The 22,328-nt window shown below is 39.7% G+C and overlaps 1 protein-coding gene across 3 annotated transcripts in view; it reads left to right on the forward strand.

The window, feature by feature from the left end:
* Nucleotides 1-22,328, forward strand: part of ST7L (suppression of tumorigenicity 7 like) — a 52,814-nt gene that overhangs the window by 14,827 nt on the left and 15,659 nt on the right. For 2 of the 3 annotated variants that reach the window (XM_029069531.2, XM_029069530.2), the window contains exons 3-11: nucleotides 624-786; nucleotides 2,062-2,116; nucleotides 3,008-3,123; nucleotides 6,277-6,355; nucleotides 7,276-7,430; nucleotides 9,934-10,031; nucleotides 11,244-11,358; nucleotides 12,517-12,589; nucleotides 13,377-13,479. In XM_029069531.2, the coding sequence (XP_028925364.1) occupies nucleotides 702-786; nucleotides 2,062-2,116; nucleotides 3,008-3,123; nucleotides 6,277-6,355; nucleotides 7,276-7,430; nucleotides 9,934-10,031; nucleotides 11,244-11,358; nucleotides 12,517-12,589; nucleotides 13,377-13,479 (879 nt within the window). In that variant the 5' untranslated portion in view covers nucleotides 624-701. The remainder of the gene's footprint in view (nucleotides 1-623; nucleotides 787-2,061; nucleotides 2,117-3,007; nucleotides 3,124-6,276; nucleotides 6,356-7,275; nucleotides 7,431-9,933; nucleotides 10,032-11,243; nucleotides 11,359-12,516; nucleotides 12,590-13,376; nucleotides 13,480-22,328) is intronic. The other variant, XM_039912633.1, reaches the window with a different exon arrangement.

A 22,328-nucleotide genomic window follows, 5' to 3' on the forward strand; every position in this document is an offset into this window, starting at 1 on the left:
TTCTAGAGCTGTTGTGAAGGTAGAATCGACAGGATTTGGTGACAGACTAAAAATGCAGATTGAATGAGATCGAGTTGAGGATAATGCCAAGGTTACAGGCTTGTGAGACAGGTGGCATGGCAGTGTTGTCTACAGTGATGGGAAAATCATGGGGAGGATAGTGTTTGGGTGGGAATATATAAATTTAACTGTTCTGACAACTTATAGTAAATGTCCTTAGCTGGTGTATAATACTTTCTTGCTTGGATTTAGAAAAATGAATTATAAAATATACTGCCAAGGTAGTTTAAAATAACAAAGCTAAATTTTAAAAAAAGGAAGAAACCAACTTAATGAACTTTGGTTGTTATTCAAAGTCTGCTAAATGAAACTCTATCTGGATTCACTTAAGTTTGGTCAAAACCTGGTGATAATTCTATGGCAAAATAGATGTTTCTTCTGTTGCTTAGCAAGTGTTAGTGGGGAACATTGTGTTTGGCTTGGTCTGTGGAAGCAGAAGTAGATAAAGTGTTGACTTGAATCAGGAACAGCTTGGGGAAGGACATTTTGTCAGTCTGAGCTCTCATTTACTCTGTGGCAAAAAGTAAACTGTCAAAAGACTGTGTTGTCTCACTTGATTTCAGATATTTGAATGGTGGTACTTCCGAAAATACGGCACATCATTCATCGAACAAGTGTCCGTGAGCCATTTGCGGCCACTAATGGGAGGGACAGAGAATGGAAACCCATCCCCGGGTACTCCCCTGAGCAGCGGAGAGGCCGAAACCACAAGGCAGAGTTTGTCTGGTGAGGAAAGTGTAGATTGTTTTCAAGCATACATTGTTCTTTCCTATCTGCTTTATAGCCTGACCAGTTCCATCAGTCCTGGCAGCAAAATTGAGGATGGGGCTGGGAAAGTAGACTTTCTTTGAAGGCGTGAGTCAGGTAGACGTAAGCTCCATAGTACTTCGCCAAGGAATCGGTAGCTAGTGCTGCTGCTAAAATGCTTAGGATTGCTAAGACTTTGCAGTTCTAACCCGAGGCCATCGAGTATTCTCCTTCCCATTTTTCCCCTCCTCTTCTTTGCCCTCCCCCTCATGTCTCCATCTGGCCTGCACCATTTTGCCCTGTTGGGAGGATGGAAGGGGGTCTCCTTTGTGCCAAGTGGCGGGACCGATTGGAGATACACAGGAGGCCATTCTGCCCGCTTTGTTACACAGACCTGCAGTGCCAACTGTTTAACTGAGCTGAGAGTACCCATGGGAATTACAGCACCTCCAGAATCCATTGTTTCCTCTCCATCCTCTACTGCGGGATAGGGAGGTGTCTACCAACTCTGTTATATTGTATTCTGCAGCCTGGCATAATGGAAAGAGCACGGGCCATGAGAGTCAGAAGGACCTGGGTTCTAATCTCAGCTACGCCTCGTGTTTGCTCTGTGACCTTGAGCAAGTCACTTAACTTCTTTGGGCCTCAGTTTCTTTATCTGTAAAATGGGGATTAAGAGTGTGAGCCCCTTGGGGAACAGGGACTGTGTCCAACCTGATTAACTTATATCTACCCCAGTGCTTAGAACAGTGGTTGGCACATTGTAAGTGCTTAACATGTGCCATAATAATTATTGTTACTATTATTCTCCCAAGTGCTTAGTGCGTTGTTCAGCCCACATGAAATGCTCAACAGACATCACTGATTGATTGATCCAAACTGCTACCTTTCTGATCCAAGCATTTATCCTTCCCTGCCTTGACTAGTACTCTCTACCAGGACTAAAATACCTATGGAGTCTGAGTATGACCAGAATTGCAAATTTAGGGGCTGCCCTCTGTGCATGTTGAAGTGAATGGGCAGGAGATGTTTCTTTATGTCTTGTCTGGCTGGGATAATAAGCAGAATTTATTGTCACTCAAATGGTAACTTATTTGGAAATCCTTTTGTATGCCAAGGCATAGCTGACAAGTTATGAGTCTTGGCCATGTGGATTTGGCCTCTCGTATTCCCCACTGAGTTATCATTTATTTCTCCAAGATCCAGAAATCAAAATTGCATGTGCTTAAACCCTTGTTCATTTTACTTTTCCAGAATGCAAAGTATGGAGAAACCCTCTAAATCTTTTCAGAGGAGCTGAATATAGGAGGTATTCCTTTATACTTTTACTGGGAAACTGATGCAGGAAAAATGTTGGGTTGTTTTTTCCATATGAAAAATGCAGAAGAAACCTGAAGTTATTTATTTGTTTATTTTTACTAACATTGGTTTTAAAAATAGGTCCCCAAATGAATAGCAGAGTTCTACTCAGGCCTGAAAAAAGAGTGTTACCCCCTAGGCATGCGCTCAGCTTTAACTTCCTTTGTGTAGTCAGGGTAGGAAATAAAGGAAAAGGTTTACTGTAAAATTCAGACTGTGTATTTGAAGTGGAGTAAGGCTCTACTTGTGCAGTGAAGTAAAAATAGGTCCATCGTTTTGTCATTTACACACTTAAGCTGCTGTGAAGTTTATACATTTTTCTTCTCAGATGGAAGAATATGCTCTGAGAAATAAAATAATTGCATCGTTGTGTCTTGCAGATGGACCCTTCTATTTTCACTAGCTTGGTCACATTCTTTCATGTATCCATATTGAGATTGAGAAGCCGTGTAATTTTACCTCTCCGGGAGATTAGGATATGCTCTTTCTTAGCACAGAAAGAGCCAGAATTCAGTGAACCTGCCATAAACTCAGAAGCTAGCTCCACAAAGCCTTGAATAGGATTAGAGAACCGACTTCTCATTTCTGATGTGATTCTTTTTTGAAATGTATTTGTGTGGAATAGCTAATAATTAAGAGAAATAAATGACAAGTTGACTTGTGCTGCTCAGCAATTTAAAATTATTTTGAGTGAGTGTACATAAAGGGTATATTATATGTTTTCAAGTATAGCAACGTCATCTAGATTTTGCAGCATTTTTGAGGTATTTTAGGTGGTGCCTAATTAAATTGGCTTATATCCAGAGTTCTCAGTTTGAACTTTTTTTGTGTTTCATTAAAGATACACGTGGGTGACTGGTAAGGAGCCCCTTACGTACTATGACATGAACTTATCAGCGCAGGACCATCAGACTTTTTTCACATGTGATACTGACTCTCTCCGCCCTTCAGACACAGGTACTCATTGTTTCACCTCTCTTGGATAAATAATGATGCTTATGAAAGCTCTTGAAAGGTTTCATGGTATCCTAGGCTTTTTTTTGGATCCTGTCATTTATTATGCACACTAAGTTGACATTCCCGGGGAAAATGAAATATTTCTTCATTCAGAAAGCCTATGTCGTATTGACAGTCTATAATTGTGATCTTTATAACCTTCCTTTTTCCTCAGAAGATATTACTTTGCTTCATAAGCTTGGTGTACAAATTCTTTTTTCATACAATCTGGAGAGCCATTTCTCTGATGAAACACTCTGGTTGAATAAAAAGTAAATTGTACGGCAGCTGCAATAATATAGGGTTCATGTCTTTTATTTCTGTTACACCTTCCCAGGTTATCTAGTATGAGTTCTTTGTATAGTAGGAACTCAGTAAATGCTGTTGTTGTTGGTAATAATGATGATGGTGATAAGCAGGGCAGGAGATGGGTGGGAAGAATGGGGAGTAGTGTGGAATGGGGGTAGTTTATGTGCTGATGTGATTAAGGCCACAAACAGGTAGAAAAAGTGGTAATTTGCCAATTCTTAACATTTCTGAAAAACATGAACCTAGCACCTTGGGGCCATGTTTATTCTTTACAACTCTCCAAAATTGTGCCTCATAATGTTTTCTCAAAGTGATGTTTTCCCTTTTGTTTAGACCTTATATAGGTATGATCAGAAGTTGTTCTGTGTATTTAAGCGTATCAGGGCATTACGTATAAATGATGAAATTTATATTACATTATTAATATAGTACATTATCAATATATTACATTATTCGGTATTTTAATCTAGAAGTTTATTAGTTTTCATAAATCTATTTTAAAATTCGGTGTATCTGGAGGAGTGGTCCATTACATTGTAACAGTTCTAAGAGAAGCCTGATTTAGGAGGCTAAACTGATTGTTACTGTGCATCTAAGTGCAGTACTAGGCTTTCTTTTTTGCCATGTTTCAGCAAAATTCTTGTCTTTTACCTGGCTGTTGTTAGAGAGGTGGAGACTGGCTTGAGTTCAGGAAGCATTAGTTGTCAGCTAACTGGTGACACTTGATAAGAGGAATGATGTATTTTTGTTGCCCAAGTGGAGTAACTGTCTCCTCTTCTAAGTCAAGACTAATATTTTTTCTTCCTAGGGAAAACGCAAACATTTTCCACATTACTATTTCTGTGTAATTGCAGGTTTTGTTCCAAAAAAACATAAACTCTTTCATTTTCTTATCAAATTTGAAGTAGGCCAGATTAATACCACATAGTTTTAGATTGTTTTCAAGGGAATTTGCTGGAGGTGAAATTTGTATTTTTTTTTAAATGGCAGCAACAATGACATTACTCTTTTATTTGTTGAAGTGAACTTCCAAGTCAGGGCTTTGTTAAAACTTAATAGAGACTGACATTTTCCAGAGATGCACTTGATTCTCCTTTTTTCCTCCTTTCCCTGAAAAGGCAAATATAGGCACACCTCGTAAAATGAAAAAGAGTTTAGTTAAAAGCCATAGTTTAGCGGTGTCATATAGACTTAGCATGGTTTTGAAAATAGTAGCTCTATGTTTCAGGTTCAGTCAATGCTCAATCAATAATACTTATTGAATGCCTTCGTTATGCAAAGCACTGTACTAAGCACTTGGAAGAACTTAAATTAGTATACATGCCCTCGGGAAGTTTACAGTCTAGTGGGGAGGGACTTAAATTAATAAGTCTGGAGTAATAAATAGAATATATAAGATACACACGTGTGCTACAGCAGGATGGGACCAATTAAATGCTTAGGTGGAATGGAAATACTGAAATGGGAGGTGGAAGAGGGGAGGCCCCCTAGAAGAGATTTGATTTCAGAAAGGCTTTGAGGATGGGGAGAACTGTGGATAGGATAGGATAGGATAGGGAAATCCACTCAGATGGGAAGGTGTGAACAAGAGGTTAGAGATGGGAGAGACAAGAATGAAGCCTTTAAGTAGGATACTTTGAAAGGAACAAGAGTGGAAACTGGGGCATAAGGGGAAGAGGGAATTTATGTACTGTCTTAAAGCTGATGATCTGTCAGGAGTTTCTGTTTGATGTGGAGGGTTATGGGCAACCATCAGATGTTTTTGAGTAGTGTGGGAATTGTGTAAAAGGATATTTTAGAGCAATGATCTTGGCAATTGAAAGTATGAATTAGAGAGGGGAGTTAGTAGAGGAAGGAAGATCAACAAGGAGGCTGCCAGAGGTGTCAAGCTGGGAAATGTCAAGTGCATGTATCCCCTTCTAGACTGTAAGCATATTGTGGGCAGGGAACATTTCTACCAATTCTGTTATATTGAACTCTCGTAAGGGCTTAGTACACAGCTCTGCACACAATAAACACTCAATAAATACGATTGATTGATTGAAATACCTGGACCACTTGTTGCTTTTATAGGGAGGAAAGGGTGGATCCTGAAGATGACAGGATTTAGCAACAAACTAAATATGGGCATTAAAAGAGAGGGAGGAGTCAATAATAATGCCAAGGTTATGGATTTGAGAAATATGGAGGATGGGGTATTGTCAACTGTGTTGAGAAAATTAAGTGGAGAAGAGGATTTGGGAGAGAAGGTTATTTCAGTTTTGGATTCTAATTAGTGATAATTTATGTCACTTGAAGTAAAATACTTTGAATAGAAGCCTAGAAGGAACTTGACATATACATGTTTATAAATAATACCCTTATCAAGTGGGTTTTACTATGTTTGATAAAGTGCTGTATGACCCTGGGCAAGACACTTTACTTCTTTGTACCTCAGTTACCTCATCTGTAAAATGGATATTGAGACTGTCAGCCCTACAAGGGACAGGGACTATGTCCAACTTGATTTGCTTGTCTCCACCCTGGCACTAGTACAGTGCCTGGCACATAGTAAGCGCTTAAAAATACCATTATTAATATTTCGCAAAGCCCTTATTCATAGGTTTTGGGGAAAGAGCATATTTCCGGTATGCTAAATGTTTATGAATTCAATAGGAAATTGGTCCTGCTAATTAGATTGATGTGAGGGGTAGATTTCCAAGAATGTATACTTTGAAAGCTTCAGAATTTTCTTTGACAGCTCACCATATGTTTTGTAAAGGAGCGTACCTTTATCACACACTCTTTGAAAATGTTTTCTTATAGTTATGCAGAAGGCATGGCGAGAGAGAAATCCTCCAGCCCGAATCAAAGCAGCCTATCAAGCACTAGAATTAAACAATGAGTAAGTTTGAAATGGATGAAAAGTGAAATGACTTTCATCGCCACTTTGTTTTAGCACAGTGCTATTACTCAGGATTGATAAGGAATTTGAAGATTGAGAGGGTCCTTTTTTTAAAAAAAAAAAAAGTTCTGTCATTCTAAGTTACAATTGCACTTCTACCTCCATGTAAGATTTTCCCTACTGTACTAATAGAGATTAGAGTAGGAGAGGTTGTATTGTAATTGAACCTACTAATTTGTTTGGCTCAAGTTGATACATGCTATCCACCTTTTGGGTGAATGCTTAAGCCATAGGAATAGGCAGTGTTTCATCTCTTTTCTAGACTTAGATCTAGAGCTGATTAAATATGTGCTCCTCTGTATCTTCCTAAAATACATTCCTAACATTCAGTTTTGTGTGTCATATCTGCTTAAGTAAAATATTAATCATGCACTTATTTTTGAGGGCCCAAATGTTAAAGTCAATAAGCATTTGGGGAAGAGAAATGTGAAAAGGGATATGAAAGGGATGATAAGATGTTTAGGCCTTCACTTTTCATTTAAGGGAACACCTACTTTTCATTAAAAGGAATGAATCAATAAATGATATTTATTGAGCACTTGGTATGTGCAGAGCACTGTCCTAAGAACCTGGGAAGAAAAGTATGAAAGGCATTTTAAAGTTACGATTATAAAGAAGGGTGGCAGTTAATCGTTTTTATACGTCTAGTGAGAGGCTAGTTCCCTTACTGAGTGTTTTTTCCTGGTTAGTTCAGATTGCTCTATGTTGCTTTTAGTCTTGATTTTACATTCCAAATATCAAAATGCTACTAATTTTGAGTGCTTTCTTCCCCCCCTTCAGAGTCTGTATAAATAGCTATTTTCTAGATAACTTTCCCTTGCGATTGTGATTTGTTTTTTTATTTCTGCATTTATTTTCAGTTGTGCCACTGCATATGTTCTACTGGCTGAGGAGGAGGCAACAACTATTGTAGATGCTGAGAAGTTATTTAAACAGGCACTCAAAGCAGGAGAAATAATTTACAGAAGGTCACAACAGTACCAGCACCAGAGTCCTCAACATGAAGCCCAGCTTAGTAAGGACCATTGCATTCAAACTTTGAGTCTATATTAAGCTCCTCTGTTTTTTTCTAAGAAAATAAATGTATTTACAGGAAATCGGTAGGGTCCTCTACAAGAAAGCAGTCATTCCTCAACCGTATCAGTTTGTTAGCTTTTATGAGTAGTTTATTCTTCTGCCTCCGCTGTCTACCAACTAACCAAGAAGAATCATTAAATTTTGATTTTATTAAGGGAAAATATATGGTCCTTCTTTATAGTAGTTGCTCTCTGACCAACATAGCTCACCTGGATTTGTGACAACATTGAGGAAATGCACCTCAGCTGGCTTGCGAGGTCCTGATTTTAAGATTTATATTTTACTAATGATGAGATGGTACCTTTGTTCTTAGGTCCCAATGTTAGTACAGGATAAAATGTATTCTTTGGGATCTAAGACTTGGTAGTTGGCACATGAGGCCCATTGCTAGGGGCATCGACATAAATAATGACAACAACCGTAATAATACTTGTTAGATCCTTTGTGCCAAGCAAAGTGTGGGAAGAATTGTGGCGTAGTAGAAAGTTACACAGGCCCGGGAGTTGGAGACCCTGAATTCTAATCCTGCTCCTCCACTTGTCTGCTATGTGATCTTGGGCAAGTCACTTAACTTCTCTGTGCCTCAGTTACCTCATCGGTAAAACGGAGATTCAGACTGTGAGCCCCATGTGGGATAATAATGTTGATATTTGTTAAGCGCTTACTATGTGCAGAGCACTCTTCTAAGTGCTGGGGTAGATTACAGGGTAATCAGGTTGTCCCACGTGAGGCTCACAGTTAATCCCTATTTTACAGATGAGGTAACTGAGGCACAGAGAAGTTAAGTGACTTGCCCACAGTCACACAGCTGACAAGTGGCAGAGCCGGGAATCGAACCCATGACCTCTGACTCCGAGGCCCAGGCTCTTTCCACTGAGCCACGCTGCTTCCCCAATATGGATTATGTATCTACCCCAGGGCTCAGTACGGTTCCTGGAACATAGTAAGTGCTTAACAAATACCATTGAAGCAAAAGCATACTGTAGTAAGCGTTGACTTAAATACCAGTTAATATTGGACACAGATGATTTGGACATTGATCATTCAGCCAATAAGTCAGTGATATTTGAGCACCTAGTGTGTGCAGAACATTGCACTGAGCACTTGGAAGAGTACAGAGCAACAGTGTTGGTAGACATATTCCCTGAGCACCAGGAGCCACAGTCTAGAGATATGTACAAGTGTGGAAAATACCATTTGCCTTTTTCTTGTGCAAGAGATCTATCCCCCACTGTTATGGGTGAGTTACAGGAAGTGTGAATGGCAGGGCGAGGCAGGGCATAGATTCCCTTTATCTTTATGACACTTCTCATCCACATGTCACCTGCTCATCCTGCCTAAGAACTAAGGTGATGAAGCTGGGAAGAAGGGATAGAGGCGCATTTATGGGAAGTTGGGTCTCAAGTCACTAGTTCCAGATCCACCCCTCTTGCCAAGCACTGCCACCCATATGAGAGAAGGTGTGAAGAAAAAAAAGCATCTGAACTCTACTACCTCCTTGCTCCTCCATCCCTCCCCTGTGCTAAGCAGCAGCAGCTGTTCAGAGTTTCCTTCATCAGGTAGGACCAGGAGGGCCAGGAGTGTTTCTGGGTGGAATGGAGAGATGGACTAACCACCTCCTACTCCTCATTTTAGGTGGTCCCTGCCATTCTTGGAGAGCTGCTGCCATGCTGTAGGGGCTGGTACTTTCCCAGTTGGCTGAGTGTGCAGGCTTCCCAGTGATAGCAATAGATCTTTGTGAACCCTTGCAGAAAGGCAGAACCTTTCTTGCAGCTTCTCTTGGAACCCACACTGGATCATTTGCTCCATTAGGGATTGCCTAATCATCATCAAAGAACTAGGCTCCATCCTTCTTCCCAAGAGGTGTAAATAGTTCAAGAGCCACAGGTTGACCACCCCTGATTTAGGCTACTAATGCCCGTTATAATACACAGCTATGGGAGAAAGTAATTTTATGACCTGGAACAAATATAACCACAAAAAAAACTGTGGTATTTATCCTTTTCAAATCCCAGATGTGGCTAGGAGATAGTTACAAAAATAATCATTCAGTGTTTGGAGAAAAAGCTTCAGAGTTTTGTTAGCTTAAAAAATAAAGTTTAATTAGCCATGGAAATTTTTTCTGGAATTGGTTTGCCAGCCAGTTAAAACAACAGCGATTATTAAATAATACAGACCATTGAAGAAACATTTAAAAGCTAATGTTGTTTTTCCCCTTTAATTTAATATATGTACTTTTTCTATAAATCTTAAAATATGAACTTGTCATGTGCAGAGTAACTAGCTATTAGTTTATAGTGAATCTGGAATGACTAAAAACAGATATAAATTTTAGTCATGCCTTCCAGCTTAAGCAGGTAAATGTAATGAGTAACTTAGAAATTAATTTTCAGATTTCAGTGTAAATTGAGTTGGGCTTTTTTCCTTTTTTCTGCATTTAGGGAGAGACACCAATGTATTAGTTTACATTAAAAGGAGGCTGGCAATGTGTGCAAGAAAATTAGGAAGAATAAAAGAAGCCGTCAAAATAATGAGAGATGTAAGTCATTTTAAAGATGTTACTACTTTTTATCTTCCAGAAACTAAATGTTTTTAAATAATTGCAAACTGTTTTGATATTGAATCAATCTTAACCAACTGATGATTTTCATAACAAAATATATTTCTGGATATCCTGCCATCACCTCAAAGTCAAAAAACAGAACTCCTTATCTTCCCACCCAAACCCTGTCCTTCCCCTGACTTTCCCATCACTGTAGACAGCACCACCATCCGTCCTGTCTCCCAAGCCCATAACCTTGGCTTTATCCTTGACTTCTTCCTCTCATTCAACACATATACAATCTATTACTATATCCTGTTGGGACAACCTGCACAACATCGCTAAAATCCATCTTTTCCTCTCCACCCAAATTGGTACCACATTAATCCAAGCATTTATCCTATCTCGCCTTGATTGTTCTATCAGCCATCTTGCTGACCTCCCTGCCTCCTGTCTCTCCCCACTCCGATCCATACTTCACTCTGCTGTCTGGATCATTTTTCTACAAAAACATTCAGGCCATGTTTCCCCAGTCCTCAAGGATCTCCAGGGGTTGCTCATCCACCTCTGCATCAAACAGAAACTCCTTATCATTGGCTTTAAAGCACCTTGCCCCCTCCTACCTCACCTCACTACTCTTACTAAAACCCAGCTCACACACTCCTCTACTCTAATGGCAATCTGCTCACTGTACTTCATTCTCGTCTGTCTTGCTGTCAGCCTCTCTCCCATGTCCTACTTCTGGCCTGGATCGCCATTCATCATCATATCCAACAGACTCCTCCTCCCAACCCCTTCAAAGCCTTACTGAAGGCACATCTCCTCCAAGAGACCTTCCCTGACTAAGCCCTCTTTTCCTTACACTCCTTTCTGCGTCGCCCTGACTGCTCCCTTTATTCATCCCCCCTTCCAGCCCCAAAGCCCTTATGTACATGTCCATAATTTTTTTATTTATATTAATGTCTGTCTCCCCCTCTAGACTGTAAGCTCATTGTTGCTAGGGAGTATGTCTGTTATATTGTTATCTTGTCCTCTTCCAAGCACTTAGTACAGTGTTCTACACATAGTAAGTGCTCAATAAATACGATTGATATTTTTGTTCATTTTTGGTATGTATTTAATTTTCTGTTAGTGTTTAAAGAACTCCTCTATTTTAATCATACTATTTTAGTGATCAGATTCTGTTGCCTATTTTTAAAAATTTTGCAGTTGATGAAAGAATTTCCTCCTCTTAGTATGTTGAATATCCATGAAAATCTTCTAGAATCGCTCCTGGAATTACAAGCCTATGCTGATGTGCAAGCAGTTTTAGCAAAATACGATGGTAAGTGGTACCATATTCGACATGAATAATAGGATTATTAAATTCATTTTCCTTGTTGTTGTACATGAATTAGGTATTTAAAGCACCTAAATATATTTCTAAAGGAGAATTGTCTGTTTATGGACTGGCTAAAGAGGTAACTCCAAAACCTCTTACATCCTCTTCTTCCCTCTGTGAGCATGGCAGCTTTTTGAGCTATCTCTTTTTTATCAGGGACTTTATCTGCATCAGAAATGAGGCCTGTAGGGCATTAGTTTACTTCCAAAGTGGCCTCATTGTGGCTATAGGGAGAAATAATGCAGGGAGGTACTAAAGAACCTCAACCTGCTCCCCTCCTGGCACCCCAAACATATCACCTAGAAAATGTCTGTTTTGACCCTGTGGCATTGTTCTCATATCACTGCCTCCCCTTGTCACTATAAATGCTCCCCAATATAAGTACCCAGACCACTTATCCCACTGGAGAGCCTCTGGATTCTTCTTCACTAGCTTGGAAATGTGGGTAACTAATTCTTTTTTGCATGTTAACTTGGAAAATTTGAAGTGTGTTATATTTGGGAGGGGAGTTTATTTCTTTTAAACATCTGGAACGCTTAGGAAGTGCTTCAGAATGCTGCAAGCTTATGAAGAAATTCGTGAGAAATCCTTTCCATATGTTACTTGCCAGATGCATAGCCTGCTTGAGATACTTTTGATAGACAAACCTGGGGTCAGGATTTAAGAAATCAGAGGAGGCTGATTGCAGAGAAAGCCCAGGGCCAGAGCCGCAAAGGAGAAAATGGAGATGTGCTTCTGTATTCAATATTCTGCAGTCTGATAAGTTCATGCCCTGCAGAATCTCCAGTAAATATATCATTTCAGTTGGCATCTGCTAGAATTACTAAGAAATATCTGGGAACAATAATTCTTCACCCCTAGAGTTGAGTTGACTAACTTCGAGACATATTTAGAAAGGATTTTGGCAACTTGTAAAATCTAAATAAATTGACCCAGTTGGGTAAGTATGGAGTAGACGATCATTAGCTTCAATAGAAGATATGAGTTGTCGATGGTAAGGAATCTTCACTTGATTTCACAAGTGCTTAGGTCGGTGCTCTGCATATAGTAAACACACAATAAATGCCATTGCTTGATTGCTTTCACTTCCTTATTTTGCAGATATCAGCCTCCCAAAGTCAGCAGCAATTTGTTATACAGCCGCGCTTTTAAAGACCAGGACTGTTTCAGATAGGTAAGTAGTTGTGGAAACTACAGAAATTTGAATGTCACTATCTGGATGAGGAGGTAAACAATAGGGAGTTCAAGTTTCCATTTCTTTTTTTTTCCTTTAGTCTGTGGAGTTCGGTAATGCCTATTTTAGGCTGACTTTTGTCCCAGCATTGCAAAGTGAAGGAACTCTTTAACTGTGTCCTGAAGCATTTTCATTTTATGCTCTAACTTTTGGAGATTTGGGACTGCTTAGAGGGCATGAGGAAAGAAGATGTTGCATGCTGTGTACCCAAGGTGGTCATTATGGGAAACTGGATTTCCCTGTCAATGTGATTGCTCTGTATATTGGTTGGAACATCATTCCTTGATGAACAAAGAGAAGCTCAACAGCCTACCCACATTACCATGACATGATGGTAATTGTAACAGGGCATTCAGTCCATTTGCTCCCAGGGCATGGGATGGAACCTTGATTGGGAATGCATTGCTTCTCTTTGGAGTTATCTCCATATGTCCTTGAAACACATCTGATTTTATTATCCCCATTAAGGAATGTGGCGCTCCATTTCAAAAGTCCTCTATCAGGCACGCTTCATGTGCAGAATATTTGAGACTATCTATTTCCTAGGCTCTTGAGCTTTATATGTTGAACTAGGCAACTTTACTCTCATTTTTAGCAGCCACCTGGCTCTGCTTTTAGCTCTCTCCAGAAACCTCTCCATTTTAGGGTTCTGGACTATGGCCTAAATTCATAATTCATGTTTCTTTTTGGTTTAGAGGTTTATTCTGTTTGTAATCTTTACTTTCAGGTTTTCTCCAGAAACAGCCTCTAGAAGAGGGTTGAGTACAGCAGAAATTAACGCCGTGGAAGCAATTCACAGAGCAGTAGAATTCAACCCTCATGTTCCAAAAGTGAGTGAGTTGCTTTCCTCTGTGGATCAGCTCAATTTTAAGACTAAATATCAGTTGTCTTACAGGCCTGAAAGGAGAGATACTAATTGGAGTGGAAGGTTGAGGATTAGACAACCTCGTAGGAACTATTGAACTCTAAACTAAAATGAGTGACTTTTTTTTTGACAAGACATTCAAGAGAAATCTTTACTTTGCAAGAAGTCTTTTTATTGCCTTGAAAATTTGGAGATGGTTTCCAAGTGTCGTCTTATTTTTTTAAGATTATTCTCATCATCCTAAAAGGGAAACTAAACTTCTTAAATCCATTCTTTTGTCTCTCTGGGTTTTCTGATTTATTTATTCTAATATTAAGTGCTTACCAAGCACTTTACTAAGCCCTAGGTAGATTCAAGCTAATAAAACCAGGCAGTCCCTATCTCAGTGTAAGATGTGGTATTTTATTTAAGATTATTGCTAAATACAATAATTGTCATTTTTTGTTATTGTTAATTTTGCTGGTGCTATGCTGGAGTTCAGATAGGCATAATGGTTGTATTGTAGGACAGTTGCAATGCTTCTTACAGAGTAACATTCCTTGCTGGGGTATTTTTTTTTCCCAGTGGTATTTGTTAAGCACTTATTATGCGTCAAACACTGTGGTAAACTCTGGGGTAGGTGTAAGTTTATTATTGGACACAATCCCCGTTCCGCATGGGACTCACAGTCTAAGTAGGAGGGAGAATAGATATTGAATCCATATTTTACAGATGAGGAAATTGAGGCACAGAGAATAACAGTATAATAATGATGATATTTGTTAAGCACTTACTCTGTTCCAGAACTCTTCTAATTGCTGAGGTAGATACAAGCTAATCAGGGTCATCCCATGTGGGGTTCACAGTCTTAATCCCCATTTTACAGATGAGGGAAATGAGGCACAGAGAAGTGAAGTAGCTTGCCCAAGGATACACAGTAGACAAATGGCATAGCTGGGATTAGGACCCACGTCCTCTGATTCCCGAGTCCGTGGAGTCTTCCCTAAACCACGCTGCTTCTCTAGTGACTTGTCCAAGTGCACACAGAGAACAATGGGCAGAGCTGGGATTAGGATTCAGGTCCTTCTGATTCCCAGGCCCGTACTCTCTCCATTAGGCCATGCTGCTTCTCAAAATATTTGAAGGTAGTATAATTCAGTGACAATATTATTAAACTCATATACAAAGGCAGTACAGGGGATAGAAGCTTGGCATGAAATTGGATAGCCCTGTAAATTAATTATCTTTCCCTCTATAGATGGTCCACCAGTTGAACTAGGGATTATTTAAATGGAAGGAAATATTTGAGGCTTTTTTAATCCAATGCACTAATAGTGGTATTTGTAGCAACTAATCAAATTTCCTGTAAAGTCATAGGTAGTAAGCCCTAAATATGTACCTGGGAACCCTATCATTTTTATGATCTTGTGGTAATTTGTGGGCTGATGGTGTTTCTGTGATTTTTATTGTATCTTCCCTAGTCATTGGCATCTGTATTCTTCCAGGCTCTTGAGTTTTGTGCTGGACTTTCCAAGTTGTTAAATAGCATTTACCATCTAATGGGAAAACACGAGTTAGCTGATATGTCCGAAATCTGATTCAGATGGTTGTTCATATTCATAGATAGATAGTATTTTCAGTAATGAGAGGTGTGGGATCTTGCCTCAGACTTGAGTTCACAATAATATTCCAGGAAGTTCTCCTTTACTGTACTGCCTCTGGGGCCATTATCTTTCCAGCGGGAACACCTTTTGCTGAAAAGATTGTTTTTAAAACTAAAAAAATGATCGTAATTCTTTGGGTTTATATGTATCTTTTCATCTGAAGAGCTCAGTGTACTTTCACATCTATTATTTAATTTATCCTTACAAAAAAGTTTTTTAGGGAAAAATTTTCCTGGGACATCATACAAATACAGATAAAAAATATTGACATTATATAAAAGTTTTATCTTCCTGCAGCAACAGCAGAGCATATTTCAATTAGAAATCCAGTATTCTTTCAAATTGAAACTGGAACATTGAAGAAAAAAACTGAGTTAAAAGCAATTCTAGCCAATCAGCCCTTAAACTGACAGCCATGCTGAAGAAGACTCAATCCTTTTTAGGTTGATTTTTTCCTCAGAAGTGCTTACTTAGTAAGTCATCTGCTGTCATATATTTCCCTGCATGAATTTCTTGAGTCTTACCACTTCTATATTTTTATACATTCCTTTTTAATCCTGGAGGTTTAAAATGACATCCACATTTTGCAGTTTACAGGGCACTTTACTCCCAATCCATTTTTATATTTACTCTGACATTCTGTTTCTCTAATAATGGGGTTGCTGAAGGCATCTAAAAGACTAATAAAAGCAGAATTTCATTTTCAGGGCTGAAGAAGCCATCAGAATAGAATTTATTATATGTCTATTCAGATAACTTTTGCTTTAAATTTAGTGAAGAAATAGCCAAACGACAAGGGTTTGTTGATTATTCATGTTTGATAATCAATCAGTAGAAGTCCCAGTATTTTCCAGCATTTCTCTTCAGAAACCTGAATGTTGGACATAAGTTAGACAAAGGCTGAAGACAAATAGATTAAAATAATCAATGATAGGAAACAGATGTGGAAGTTCCCAGAAGAACTGCTGAGTCGATGTTTGTTTAGTCCCAGATGAAACTGTGTACCAGTCTCATTTTTCAATATTTCTCCCAACTTGTAGACATTCTCAGTTTATTGAAAGGGCTTTGTGAATTCTCTTCCAAGATAGATTCTGTTTAAGGAATGCAGATGAGAAATGGTTAAATGTTCAAAATTTGGTTCCCTGTCCCTTGTATTGAGAAAAGCGATGAGTTATTTATACAGAACAGGGTAAGGTGATGGAATTTGGAAGGTGATGATTTTTAAAGGGATTAGTCTCTAGGAAATAATCTCCAAAGGGGAAATTATAAACACGCAAAGCAAGCAAAAACAACATTGTTCTAAGGAAAGATTAGATGTCTGTAATCTAGAGTCATTTCACCTCCTTGTACTTTGTTTTGCCCTTCCTTCCATAAAATGAGAGGATTAAAAAATAAATGAAAAATGAAATAATGTAACTCCTGCTCTCCTGGAAAGGGAAAAATCAGAGTAGGAGAAAACAAAAAAAGAATATCAATTATGTAACTCATCTAATGTCTAGGGTTTAATTCCTACTTCAGTTAAATGAAAATGTGAGATTAAATTAAAGACTTGAAATTCCACCATACAAACAAGCTGGACTGCTTTCTAGGATTCTCTCTTGATGTTCCTGTCTTTAAAAGGTGTTTTATTTTTTTAATTAAAGCAACCCTCTATTAGAGGCAAAAAAAATCATTTTCTTTACTTCCAACAAATGGCATGATTGGAGGAGGAGCGTACTCTTGGACCAGTCTGAGGCTACAAACCTACTTCAGCTTGATATATTATTAAAAGTTGAACAGTACTGCAAAGACATATAAATTGAAGTGGTGGAATCGTTCATCCGAACACTATCGAGTAGGACAATTGTTAAAAGTTCTTCTGAAGAACTCTTGAGGCCCAACAACCTGGACAGTGTCCCACTTAAATAACATTACTGTTATATGAACTGACACAGCCCTGGAATTTGAGGCTGTCTGTTTTTGCTGCAGTCTTACATTGTTGAAGTATGAACAGGCTTTACTCTTTTTTTTCCCCCTGTCATGGTCCATCTTCCTAACTCTCAGCTGGGGCCAAGCAGGCAAGCAGGGCTTTGGAAGTTTTCTTCCCCCAAACCTCTATTGGGGAGGCGTGATAACTTCTTTAACCTAATGAACAGTGACTTTTAAAACAAACAAAAAAATCTTTTTCTTCTTAGGAATTTCTTAGGCAAATTTGGCATTAATTATTCTAAGAAACATAACAGTAAAATGACAAAGGATAGAGTTGTTTTAACAGGGAATACTTGCTGGCAACTTTCCATTTAGCTGCAACGGGAATAGTTGTAGGTCTAGAGTCTCGCAATTTGTTAAAGCTGGAAACTATTAGAAGTGCAGTGGAGAAAGATCACATAAATCTCTCCAGGCTATGAATTTGCTTTTAGGTATTTCATTAATATTGATTGCTTGTACAGAGCTTTGATTCTGTTGAATGAATAACAACTCAAACCTCCATTTCTTTGCCCAGTGGTAATCCAGTAAAACAGTAGATTCTCATCCTTTTTGGTTTCAGATGCTTTTAGCCCCCTACAAAATCCTAAAGATCCTGGTTAGGCTAGCCAGTGTTCAAAGCTTAGGCTGCTGTAGACTCTTGTACTTGGAGAGAGGTGTGGGGGGTGTTGGCCCACTCTAGTTTCTGCAGAGGTCATTTGGTTTATCCCCCTACCTTCGGGTAGGCTTTTACTAACCCATTCCAGACAAATAAATGGGTGTTCTTCCATTTTCAGATGTCATCAGTGAAGGGGATTCTACAACACCCCTAGATCTCACATTCCAGTGTCTCTAACCCTTTTCTGTTTCTAATCCTCTGATGTATTTCTAGACCTCAAGTGGGAAAAGCCCAAAAGGATGAGGGTTATTTTGTTGTAAGGATCTCCCTAACACATTAGAAGGATTAATGATATATATGATTTATTCCTTACCTGATTAATTAGAACTCTTCACCAAATTGTGAGAACTTCAGAGAAACTTCTTTTCAGTTTGTTTTAATTGAATCTAGTAAGATGAAAAATGCTATACCACCTCCGAAAAAAGTTTCATATTTCTGAGACTTCCCAGTATTTGTATGTGCTTGGGTGCCGAAGGTTTTGGTTGGTTTGTTGTTGGTTTTTTTTGTTTTTTGTGTGTGTGTGTGTGGTGGTAGGTTTTGGGTTTTTTTGGATTTTTTTGAGGAGGAGTGGGGAGGGGGTGGTACAATAATTTTTTGGTCCAGATTTGTACAGACAAGTCTAACATTAAATAACTCCAACTTTACTTTCATTAATGGAAAATGCTCTGGGCAAACAGGATGATCCTGTCTTCAGGTGGCCCCTCTGAACCCTGGTGATAGTCTGTCTGATTGATAGAAAGCATTTCAGGCTTTCTCTCGCCCCTTCCTCCTGCTGCCCTGGGGCTCTCAGGGTATCTCTGGAATCCTGACAGGCTGGCAGTAGAGTGAGTGGAATAATTCAATTGAACCTTGCATGTTTCCAGTTGTGTAAATCTCTTGCCCAAGCAGACACAGATCCTGGTACTTGAGTCCAGATTCAGTTGAAATTGGACGGGAGTCTAGGTTAAATTGGAAGTGGCCCAGGCCAGTGCCCTCCACCACCATGTGGCTGACTCCTAAATTTCCCCCTCCAGCCCTGACCTCTGAGCTAACCTATAATCCCACATCACCTCTTGATTCTTGAACATCTCTGTTTAGTTGTCCTGCTGGCAACTCAACATGTCTAAAATGGAACTAGTTACATTTTTTTCTAAGCCACTCCTCTAACTTTCCCATCTCTTGTTGATAATACTACCATTCTCTCTTCTCAAAAGCCTGCATACTCAGTGTCACCCATAACTCCTCGTTGTCCTTCTACTGTCACCTTCAATATGCCCCCATGTACCGGTGGTACTTCCTACACAATATTTGTCAGATCTGTCCCTTGCTCCTCGCCCAAACTGCTGCCGTTCTGGTCCAAATTCTCATCATTTCAGCCTCCTTGCAGGCCTCCCTTGTTTCTAGTCTCTCTACCATCCAGTGTCTTTCCCACTAGGCTGTAAGCTCCTCGAGGGCGGGGATCAGGTCTACCAACTCTACTGTGTTCTCCCAAGCACTTAGTATAGTGCTCGGTCCACACAGTAAACACCAAATAAATGTCACTGATTGATAGGTTACACACTGCTGCCTAGATCAACTTCTTTAAGTGTTACTTGGCACATATCTAACCGCAATTCAGAATCCATCCTGGCTTCCCATTTCCTTACATATCAAACAGAAACTCTCCAAGACTGATTTCAAGACCTCTACCAACTCTCCCCTTTTTCTGTAATATGCTGTCTTCACTATCATCGTCATCATCAGTGGTATTTATTGAGCACTTACTGTGTGCACAGCACTATACTAAACTCTTGTGAGTGTACAATACAACAGAGTTGGTAAACACATTCCCCATTTCACCAGCTGACAACACCATTTTATACAGTTCATTCCTCCCACGCTAATGTTTTTAGTGTACTTCAATCAATCAGTCTATCAAATTTATTGAGTACTTACTGTGTGCAAAGCACTGTACTAAGCACTTGGGAGAGTACAGTAAAACAGAGTTGATAGACATGTTCCCTGCCCACAATGAGCTTAGTCTACTTCAATCTCAACTCTCCCATTACTGTCCCTTGGCTCATTCTGCCCCCTCAACTGGGAACTCTCTCCCTCGCCAAATCTGTCAGACAAAAGCGCACTCCATATTCAGAGCTCTCCTAAAATCTCACCTCTTCCAACAAGCCTTCTCCACTTTCTTGGAGAAGCAGCGTGGCTCAGTGGAAAGAGCCTGGGCTTCGGAGTCAGAGGTCATGAGTTCGACTCGCGGCTCTGCCACTTGTCAGCTGTGTGATTTTGGGCAAGTCACTTAACTTCTCTGTGCCTCAGTTCCCTCATCTGTAAAATGGGGATTAAAAGTGGGTGAGCCCCATGTGGGACAACCTGATGACCCTGTATCTCCTCCAGCGCTTAGAACAGTGCTCGGCACCTAGTAAGCGCTTAACAAATACCAACATGATGATGACTTTCTTTTTTTAAATTGTATTTATTAATCCCTTACTATGTGCCAGGCACTGTACTAAGCACTGAGTTAGATGCAAGCTAATCAGGTTGGACACCATCTGTGTCCTACATGGGGCTCACAATCTTAATCCCTGTTTTACAGATAAGGTAACTAAGGCCCAAAGAAGAAAGTGACTTGCCCAAGGTCACACAGGTCCTTCTGACTCCCAGGCCTATGCTCTTTCAAGTAGGCCACTCCGCTTCCCACTTAATCCCCAACAGGTAGCTATCAAACCTATCAGGTATTTCTAGAACTTGTATTTACTTAAATGCACATTCAGCATTAATTTTTATTACTGTTATTAGCAGTATTAATAGTATCAGTAGTGGCATTTGTTAAAAATTTACTATATGCCAAACAGTATACTGATCGCTGGAGTTGAGTCAGGATAATCAGATGGACACAGGCCTTGTCCCACGAGAGGCTCACTCTCCAAGTAGGAGGGAGAATGTATTTAATCCCCATTTTGCAGATGAGGAAATTGAGGCACAGATAAATTGAGTTGCTTGCCCAAGGTCAACAGCAGGCAAATAATGGAGCCGGGATTAAAACCCAAGCCCTCTTGACTCTCAGGCCAGTGCCCTTTCCACTAGGTTATGCTGCTTCTTGGGTTTGTATATTCAGGTCTGCATTCTAATTATTTATTTTGATTAATCTAATTGTAAATATTCTTATGTCTGTCTTCCTCACTACAGTGTAAATTCTTTGTGGTCGGGGAACACAGTACTAATTAGGGTACAATGCATTATATAGAGCATTGTGGCCACTGGGTACTCAATAGAAATCATTCCTACTGCACTTATTATGGCCGGACATGGGGGTTGCTCCTAAAGACTGCTGGGAGTCATAATCCTAGTAGTCCAAGGGATAATTCCACGTATCCTGCTTGTTGTGAGCAGGGAACATGTCTGCCAACTCTGTTGTAGTATACTCTCCCAAACACTTCGAACAGTGATCTGCAACCAGTAAGCACTCAATAAATACCATTGATGATGGTGCAATACCATGAAGTGTGCGTGAGACAGGCTCCCGTAGTGAAGGTGAGGCAACTCCTGGTTCTGCCTGGGCTCATTCTCTCCCATCAGCCCAGATGGAACTGTCATTCCAAATGGCACTACCATTTGGCCAGAAATAGCAACTTTGTTCTGCCTTAGACAAGCTCCCTCCATTTTGAGGAATCCTGTCACTTACTGGTCCCATGCCAGACCATAGAGCTTAAGCAAAGTTCCCTTCCAATCTTTACCTTATTAATATGTTACATATCAAGCATCATGGCATAGTGGATAAAGCATAGGCATGGGAGTCAGAAGGTCATGGGTTCCAATCCCGGCTCCACCACTTGTCTGTTGTGTGGCCTTGGGCAAGTCACTTCCTTCTCTGTTCCCTCGTCTGTAAAATGGGGATTAAGACTGTGAGCCCCATGCAGGACAGGTACTGTGTCCAACCTGATTTGCTTGTATCCACCCTAGTGCTTAGTACAGTTCTTGGCACATAGTAAGTGTTTAACAAATAACACAGTTATTATTATCATTAGTGCCATTAAACTCCTTGTGAGCAGGGAATGTCCTTGTGAGCACTTAGTAGAGAGCCCTGCATACAGTAAGCACTCAGTAAATCCGATTTAATGAATGAATTGAGGGGTAGCTGGATTCCATGGAAAATTTTTGATCTGGTCTTTGGTTTGCTTCATGCAGACATAAGCATTGTTACAAGAATCTGCACTCACCTTTGCTGGGTATTGCCCGCTTCCTGAGTAGAGACTTCCTCATCATCTTGTTTGGATCTTCTTTCCCTTAAAAACAATGTATCTTCCCATGGAGGCATATAATTTGGGGACTTCTTTGGCTAGAAGTAATGCGTCAGAGAGATGGAAACCAGCTAGATTAAATTATTTCTGGGAAGCTAGGGACAACGTATTTAGAGCTCTGGCATTGAGAAGAGTAAAGCAGATAAAGCACCACATTTTGACAGTTCCCCAAACCGTGTATATTCATGATTAATGAAGCCTCTTTTGTACGTGAGTGTTTGTGTAGGGTGTTTTAGGTGTGCTTTTTTTTTTTAATTTCTAGTTTCTCTATAAGGGTGTT

The sequence above is a fragment of the Ornithorhynchus anatinus genome, chromosome 7 (genome assembly GCF_004115215.2).
Source record: "Ornithorhynchus anatinus isolate Pmale09 chromosome 7, mOrnAna1.pri.v4, whole genome shotgun sequence".
NCBI classification, from domain to species: Eukaryota; Metazoa; Chordata; class Mammalia; order Monotremata; family Ornithorhynchidae; genus Ornithorhynchus; species Ornithorhynchus anatinus.